The sequence below is a fragment of the Trachinotus anak genome, unplaced genomic scaffold, assembly GCF_046630095.1.
Source record: "Trachinotus anak isolate AG129_WGS33_773 ecotype Australia unplaced genomic scaffold, CSIRO_AGI_Tana_v1 ptg000014l, whole genome shotgun sequence".
Classification (NCBI taxonomy): Eukaryota; Metazoa; Chordata; class Actinopteri; order Carangiformes; family Carangidae; genus Trachinotus; species Trachinotus anak.
Genome location: NW_027273865.1, coordinates 12,029,122 through 12,038,376, shown reverse-complemented (window position 1 = coordinate 12,038,376; position 9,255 = coordinate 12,029,122). Strand labels below are relative to the sequence as shown.

Below are 9,255 nucleotides of genomic sequence, written 5' to 3'. Positions count from 1 at the left end.
CTCTAAAATGCTTAGGGACAGTACAACTTCTGACTGTCACTTGTAGTACAAATAGGTTTTTTTTGACTAAATGGCGTAAACTTAGCTGCAATGCTAAAGTTCTTCACTACGTTTGTCACCAACCGGGTAGCTGCAGCTGTATCCGATATCTTGCAAAAAGTAAATAGCTTTTTGGCCTGGTTTTGGTTTGAGGCCGATTTGTCATTGGGAAGTTCTTAATATTCAGACACTAAAGAAAATGATTTTTTTTAAATCCATCCTCCAGTTTAAGAAGTGGTTTACAGTTCTTTGCCATGCCAACAAATGTCAGCACAGCTCAGTCAAAGTCCAACAAATTTTAATTTCAGGACACCCCCACTCTCTTGGGCTCACCGCAAACATCCACTCAGACCCCACCCAGCTCACCACATACACAGTAATGCAAGAGGAAACTGTTTTTCTACAATAATATAACTATACCTGATGTGACCTTTGAGGCTGTACTTAGGCACAGTGGAGCTTTAAACTGAATGCTAATGCCAGCATCCTAACATGTTGATGTTTAGCAGGTATAATGCCACGTATTAGTTTGTTAGCATGGTAACATGTAAATTAGCAAAATGTCCAGCTGAGGCTGATGGAAATGTCATCAGATTTGTGGATATTCAACCATAAACCAAAGGATTTGACAAGTTAAAACTTATAATGATGATGCTAGATGAATGAAGGATCATCAAATGAGTACAAAAGTTTCCATTAAATGTCTTATTGGGGGCATTTTTTGCCTTTAACAGATAGTGATAGTGTAGAGATGACAGCATGTGAAAGAGAGAGAGACGCAATTAGGATCCTGCAGGACGCTGCAGTTCATGGTCTGTATCTTAACTCAAGTATCTGTACCAAATTTTATGACAGTCATGCAATAGTTGTGAAATATTTCACTCAAAACCACAAATGTGAACTTCATAGTGCCATTACAAGAAAAGTCAGCGGAATACATCGTCTGGAAACCACTAAATCTCCAATCCATCCAACAGTTGTTGATATGTTTCAGTCATCTGACCAAAGTAGTGGGCCAACTGACCAACACTGCCATCCCCCAACATGTTGAAGGTTCTTGGACCAGATTAGTGACTGTGGACCTTTTCTTGGCTGATTCAACTCTTTGTTGTCCCCAACGAATGACTGTCAGCATTATATATTGACACCATTTCTGTAAAACCTCACAGTAATTGCAATACTAAGAGTCTTTAAACTAAAATTTGACACAGGGCTTCCCTGTGAGACTGAGTGTAGGAGCTGTTCAAATTTCTATTTCACTTTGCTTCAATGATGAATATTACCAAATAAATAACTAATCAAGTAAATGACACACAGATAACCTGGGGCTTTTGGGACCAACTCTGGCTTTCCAACACATCTTTGTCTGTACAGTGCAGTATATTAAAGTTATCAGTCTTCTGTATTGATTATATATTTTAATGTAATTTAAAGTTATTGATTAAAACTAAAAATAGAGTACAGCAGAAACAGTTATACATATGCAACTTGACTGATATTATCCAGTTATTCATCATTTCCACCAACCTGTTTGCTCTCTCTGATTCAGTTTGTTCAGACATAAGAGACAAAGTTAAAACTGAGAGTTTAATGGTGTGTTTTGTCAAAGAATAAAGCACGAGCACTTTCTTCATCATTGTCATTGAAAACGTTTTAAAAGTAAGCCATTTCTAGCTGATTACAAAAGGTGCCACCAATAGTTAAATACTTCAATATGACTGACAGCATGATTAAAGCTAAAGTTTAATCATAATACACAATTATTATGCAGATTCTGTGCCCTCATCTCCACATTAATGAACTATGTGATTCGAAACGATTATGAAGTAGCATGCATAGATAATCGCTGACCGCTGTTTTATGATGCTTTGTATGTGAAATGGAAAAAATGCAGTATGGGAAATAAGTGAAGGGGCTCCACTCTCAGTCAGTGGATGTTACTGGATGATTGGCTTTCTCCGCCTGATGTATAATGCAAAGTATGCAGCCATGGCGACGAGGAGAATAGTTAGGATGATGATGCATACAATTACAGCCACCACAGGGCTGCTGTAGTTACCCTCAGATGCCAAACCTGCAGGGAAGAAAAAAAGCATTAACATATCACACAATAGTGTAATTAATTATGTTGCTGGTTACTAAATGAGGATGAACCTAAAAAGTAGTCCATCATAGACAATTTTACCCAGGTCATTACAATGTGTTTATACAGATAGACAGTCACACTCAGTGACAGACACATCACATTCGTATAATGCTGATTCTTACCGTGGGAAGCCATGAAAGTCTGAGAATCTCCTGAAAGATTTAGTCAAAACCATGGTCAGTATTTGACATGATGATTTCTTGTGTCATTTTTGATACAATTAACTGATCAAAGAAAAATTAACATTTTGGGAAATGCATTTGATACAACTCTCATTTTCATCCGTTTAATGTGAAGCTATGGCTGGTTAACTTAGCTTAGCATAAAGACTGGAAACAGGGAAACAGCTAGCCTGGCTCTGTCCAAAGATTTAAAAATAAAAATCCTGCTCTCAAGGGAATTTTAAATCGAAAGCAACTGGACTTGGTTATTTGTCTAGGAAGACGTTTCACCTCTCATCCAAGAGGCTTCATCAGTTCTTTCTCGCACCCGACCAGGCTGGGACTGGTCCAACTATCTGGTGTGGAGACCCAGGTATTTTTAACCTTAAAATTAAAAATATCTGGGTCTCCACACCAGATAGTTGGAATTTAAAATTCCTTTGAGATACTATGACCTGGACAAATGAGAATATTCACAAAAATCCTGCTACAAGCACCTGCAAAGCTCACTGATTAACATGTCATATTTCCTTTGTTGAATTCATGCAAGTGAATAAATTACATGTGGTGCTTTTGCTCTAACCAGTTTTTATGCCAAGCTAAGTTAACCACCCTCTGGCTCGAATGTACATGCATTAGAGAGGTATCGATCCTTTCATCTGACTCAGCAAGAATGTAGAACCTAAAAACCAGAATGCAATACTCTTCATATAAAAGTATAAAGATATTGTAAGGCAAATAAAAATGGTCTAAAAGTGGCCTTGGTTTGAGATAAAAGGTTATTTTTGTTGTATTTTGTATCTAAAGACGCACCACTGCTCTGTTTGCCCACAAATATGGCAGGTGAGGTGACTGTAGTGTTGGCTGACACAGGCTGGGTCTCCCTCTTTCTCCTGCTTGGGGAATCACAGTTCTGTTGAATTTAATAAAGACAAACGGAACTCAGTACGATTTACCTACACGATGTACCGATTTGTAATATCTTGGAATTGTGTTCGGACTCACAGGCAGTAATGTGCTACAGGAAGACACCTCACAGAGTCTGGTGACGCAGTGCAGGTAGAAAGTGGAAATTGTCAGATTTTTGTGCTCCACAAATCTGAAGGCCTCAAAGGAGAATTGTGCCATCTGAGACGCCCCATTGAGCTCCACCTTAGTTTGCGCGTCACGTGTACACCTTGGGTAAAAAAGAGACAGGTAGTGTTACTGCACATGAGGAAAGTACAAAGCTCTAGTTTGGAGTTCAGTGTCAGAGTAAGTGGAAGGTATTATGTACTGTGCTTCATCAGTGAGCCTCACCCCACAAAAAGATCATAATAGGTGTTAAGGTAGGGATATGGGTTTGTTGTTGCGTAGCATCTGTCCAACAGCACGTTGAACCTTCGAGAACAGACAGGTGGATTTTAAGTATTTTTTCTTACTAACAGAACTTGTGGTTTCCTGTAAACTGGCAAAACCTACATACCTGTCTGTTAAATTGGTAGCTGTTACTGCAACATAAATCTTGGTCTTCAGGTTGAGTCCTGTTTGTGGGATATTTAGGATATTTTGGTAGAGTTGATCCTGTTCCACAGGAAAGTAAGAACAAAATCAAGTTATAAAATGTTCAAAAATACTGTCCATTTCTAAAAGCTGGAGCAGGTCTTACCTCATAGAGCTGCATACTCAGTGTGCTGATGAAGCTACCATTGTTGTCTCGTATGGCAAAATTCACACCTGACCTGTATTGAAGGAAACAGAATTCATATTATGCCTTACAAAGTCGAATGAGTAAAAATGTAGTTCAGTCCTGCTTAATCCACATGCACTGCTGGTGTTATTTAGAGTGTCACGTAGCATACTCACACGCCCAGTTCAGTATTGTTCAGGAGATACTGCATTGGGTAACGACAGGAGAATTTATACAGGATCTGCGGCCGATAGGTGATCATACCCGCAGAGGGGTCTATAGAGGTAACAATGCCAGAAATGTTGACAAACTGGACATTTGAGAAGTCGGAAAACTCTCCACTCCCAACCTCATTGGTTATCTATTGAAAAAGAAACATACATTTCAGTGAAAACAGTTATTCATTCATGATTCATAGTTTGATGCAATGCAAAAATTTCAATGTAGTATCCTTGATTTTAATTCCAAACACAGACTTTTACCACATTTCACACTACCCACTGTACTATTCTAATATTCTTATGTGCTGGAAAATTTTCTTAACTGTCATAGCATGAGGCCTTACAGTAAATCTGAGGATAAAAATGCCCCAATTCCACACTGTCTCCTACGAAATACTAGGAAAATAATAGGTAGGGCTATTGTGAAGAATACCTTAAAGTCACTATTGCAGGCGGAGATGGCAGTCTGACTTATGGGGATTTTGAATTTTAAGACTGGTGGGTCAACGCTCCAGTCAGCAGTTCCAAAACACTCGGGTTTGTTTAACTCATTATTGAGGACCATCAGAGACTCGTTGTAAAGAGCTTGGTACACTGGGCAAATGTAGATGCTCAGGTCCATATGCTCAGTGCCACAGACCACAGTTATGTCAGAGTTTTCTGGGAGAAATATAAAAAGGGAGGATATAAATCAAACTGCAATAAAAGTGTGAAAATAACAATAAATAAACAACATATCAAAGAAAATGTCACAAACCTGGAGGTCTGTTTGTGGTACTAGTAATGCAAATTTCTGGTGTCTGGGCCTCAGTCCTCAGAATTAGGCCAAGCTGGCACACAAGGATGACCAGCCTCATTGTCCTGAATGTGGACCTGTGAGAAAGCAGCAAGACAATGGGAACCAATGCATTCACTGTCTTCTTTCAAAGGAAAGTGCTTTGAAAGAAAACTTTTCAAAAATGGCCAAATTTTTTATATACCCTTGTGAACATGAGGGAAAAGCTTACAAAGGTAATGGAGTTACTTAAACCTCATTATGCATCATACAGAAAGCTGTCACTCCATAGAAAAACAAAAGACATGCAGTGTCAGGTGTTATGCACAGTTATTTACAAGAAAAATAGTTCTTTGACATGAAATAATTGATATCCTTACATTCAGTTACACAGGTTTGCACAGGACACAAACACATACTGCATTTCACAAGAAAGTTAGAAATAAACATTACTGATCAGATGAAGATCTTCAAATGATATCTTATATGTCAACTTTCATTTAAAATGAATCCAGAAACAAAATTACATTATTTGTAAAATGCATTTTTCTCCATTGTTGATATGGTAATAAAAATCTAAATATTTTCAGTTAGGTGTCATCTCTTTCATACAGTATGTAATAAATAAATATAACCAAAAGCATTAAGCTACTTGGAAAAAGAGTTGATAAAGTTATTCCAGGGACTCACCTGTAAGTCTTCATTTTGTGTCTTGCTATTCGCTCCCAGATCTCTCCATTTATACTGTTGTCCCCCCAGGGGGGCGTGTAAGGGAACATCTCAGACAATAGTGTAACATGAGTTGGGCTTTTTATATTTTCATATTTTATGTACTGTACATTTAGAATTCTAATAACAAATAATAAACAATAAACTTAATGTGGTTCAACATAACATGTGGCACCAGCTCACCTTATGTTGATGTAACTGTTTTTAGAAGTTTCTTTTAAAACACTGCCAGCTATCTGCCTCAAGACTTTGTTTTTTTTTTCTGGTGTTAAGTAATGGTGTGTGGGATAATAACACCAGGTTATGAACTGTCTGTTTCTATACATATATGTGCAAATATGAATCTATCTTGGGTAAAACTATTATCAGCTAAATGTATTTAAAGTGTCAAAAGTAAAAGAAAAAATTAGATATAAAAAAATGATAAAATTGATCAAAATCAATCAATCAATATGTAAGCAGGATATTACTATTGTATCTGGTTTTAACAAATCAGGCATTTGAAATGTGACAACAGGCACCAACTACATGCAATTTTAAGAGATCACAAGCCAAACAAGTTGGAAGGTTGGGGATTGTACATTTTAATCTGCAAAGTAACTACTTTTGTCAAATAAACGTAGTGGAGTAGAAGTACGAAGCACTCAAGTAAAATGTACTTAATTACTTTCCACTAATAGGTGAAGATTTCTTTATCAATATGTATCGTTATTTCAATCTGCATTGCCGTTTAATTGAAGATATTCATCAAATGAGTTCAATAAAAGAAATCTAAAATCATTTCATTTGTTTCTGGATTTAAATTTTGAAAATCAAGCTATCCAGCAATGATAATTTGTCACAAAAAAGTCTTCACAATTCCACTGATACTTGTTCATTCCAGACTGTTTTGGCGTTATTTGTTAGTTTGAAATGATTGGTCCTAATGCCTTATGTCTGCAGCTTAGTTTTATTATTAATGTGATGTTAATGACCTAAACAGAGAGATTTTAGCTTGTTCCAGTGCTCAGTGACGTCAGACAGAAAACTGCACCTCAGGAGCTGCAGCTACAGCATGTTATTTAAAGATGGTGGGTCACCTTTTGGGTTATCAGTGCTTTTAGGCTCAAATTTCAAAGACAAAATTGTGAGATTGTGTGGTCTATAATTTGCTGTCATGTATAATTGGAATAGGGATGTTTAGCAGCAGAGCATCAGATTCTGATTCTCTCTCCTCTTGATGCTACATTTACAACAGTCAGCTTTAAACTAATGCAGTAATCCAATAACAATCATCTCACATTTGGTCTGGCAGAAGATAAAACTTTATATGCAGGATAATGCAAACTTAATGGCCGAGCATAATGTTGTGCAGTGGAGGAACACTTGATTGCTGTCCTGGGTGTTGGCAGGAAGAGTGTTGCGTAGCAAACATAATGTATACACACAAACAAGTTTCAAGTAACAAATTTTCATCGGCCTGTGAAAGACCATGATCAGTTCTCTGATCACAAGTTTTATCATTTGAGATCTTTTAATGAGATGAAAGTCTTGTTTTGTAATGGATCAGTTTTTGTTATGGCCTCAGGCTGTAAAGTGTAAATAGAAAATTTCACTGCTATTTTGTACAGTCTGCAAAGAAAAGACACACCTATCTGAGAGAAATCCAGAGTCTTTTGTGAAGCATCATGACACGAAAGGGACTCCTGAGTAACTGGTCCCTAAAGAACACCATCACAATACACCATGAGGGTACAGCCTGAAAAAGGTGCCTGTTGGATTACTTTAGACATATCCGATGTCAAATGCCAGTTTTAATCTCTCCTTTGTTCTCTAAATAGACATTTGTCTGCAAGCCATGCCATCAGTGTAACTGAAGGCACATTTCTTCAAAACTTGGACCCACAAGCAGTAAATGTGGTCACCCTGGGGGAATCACTAACACATTTAGGTCAGGACCCAAGATCAAAAACACAAATGTTCTGTATTAAAAGGGAGTGGATACAGTTAGTGTTTGCTGCAGGTCTTTTAAATACTCAGTTCACACAAATGTAGTTCTTTGAAGAATCCAGATCCTTGTGGCTCACCTTGAACGTGAAAACTGAGGATGACCTGAACCTCAATTTGTACCTGATCATCAAGAGGGTTAAAAACTCGGCTGAAATATAGGCATGGATCGTTAAATATTTTTATCAGAAGCCAACTGAATTTCAGGAATTATATTATGCTGTAGTATACTGTATAGGCTACTATACATAACTATTTAAACATGAGAGGGATCACACACTGAAATACTTTGGTGTCTTGTTTTGCGATTATTAAATATACATTTAACCCATTAACTCAACTCTTAAATCCTTTCTTGCTGCTGCTTCAGTTCTCTGCTGGTGCTCTCTACGGTGGCAGCAAACAGCCCTCTGGAATTGCGAATGTAGATGCATTCACTGACATTTTTCTGACATTGGAGTTTCAATCAATCAGATCCGGGGTGGCCAAAAGGGCAGCCAATGACATTTCAGGGGTGGCCGTGGCCCTCCCTTGCCCCCAATTGATGCCGGTAATGCAGAACTTGGATTTAAATGAGCTATAGGTACATTTTTGCTACTGCCACTTAGCCGACATTGGTGTCAACAGCTGTTTGTTTACCAGCCTACTAGAAACATTCTTACTTCATTCCTTTACTTTCCAAGAGCTCTCACCAGCAGTGGCTGCCCTGAAAAAGAAGTGCTGCTCAGAGGGCGTACTATAACCTCTTGTATTGTAAACACAACAGTGATGTTACTGGCCCTCACCACCACCACTGTTCCCAGAATGAAACCACATTTGGTGGCAGAGAATTACATATAGCCCCTTTGAACCCAGAGAATTTTGTATGTGTAACCAAAATAATCTTAGCTTAGTCTACGCACAAGCTTTCTAAGCTTTCAGCTCCATCTCATGGTCATGGTCTCAGTGAATGGAGTTGGCTCAGGAGTTATGACATCAAAAACAAATGGTCACATGCGTCAGACCATTTTGTGCGTGGGGGTTCATTCTCGACCTTTGGAACACATATACCGCACACGCTTGTAAATGCACAAAATGTTAACGACCTCCTTCAATGAAATGTTTTTCACCTTGTGAATATGTCCATATGATGTTTTTTGTATACTACAAGACATATCATGATTGAAATAAGCAGTCAACACCATGGCTGCGCATTTTCACCTTAGAACTGCCGTGAAGTAATGACAAAGATTCAGACATCCATACATAATATAACTAAAGAACCTATCCTGTCAACCATTGGGGATGAGGGGAGGGCAAAATAAACTCCAAAGCTTGTCAGCACAGCGAGCTAAAGTTTGCACTATGCCCACTAACACTGTGTCAGTCACTGCCAGTTGCAAGCTAACAAACCTATAGCAAATAAAAGATGCAAACTATGCTAACTGTTCTGATTTGTCTGCTAGTTGCCAGTTCTGGTGCACAACAGACTCCTCATCAGAGTCTGGGTCTGACAGAGACTCAAACATGTAGCTGAGTCTCTCCAATGT

The 9,255-nt window shown here is 38.1% G+C and overlaps 1 protein-coding gene across 1 annotated transcript; it reads right to left on the bottom strand.

The window, feature by feature from the left end:
• Window positions 1-770: 770 nt before the first annotated feature.
• LOC139631967 (zona pellucida-like domain-containing protein 1) lies at window positions 771-5,420 on the bottom strand. The gene is made up of 10 exons (XM_071496661.1): window positions 4,994-5,420; window positions 4,670-4,896; window positions 4,192-4,376; window positions 3,995-4,067; window positions 3,812-3,909; window positions 3,646-3,726; window positions 3,352-3,523; window positions 3,160-3,259; window positions 2,308-2,337; window positions 771-2,113 (listed from the first exon to the last, which is right to left on the bottom strand). Exons 1-10 carry the CDS (start codon window positions 5,091-5,093, stop codon window positions 1,977-1,979), a joined length of 1,203 nt encoding a protein of 400 aa, XP_071352762.1. The 5' UTR covers window positions 5,094-5,420; the 3' UTR covers window positions 771-1,976.
• Window positions 5,421-9,255: the final 3,835 nt, after the last annotated feature.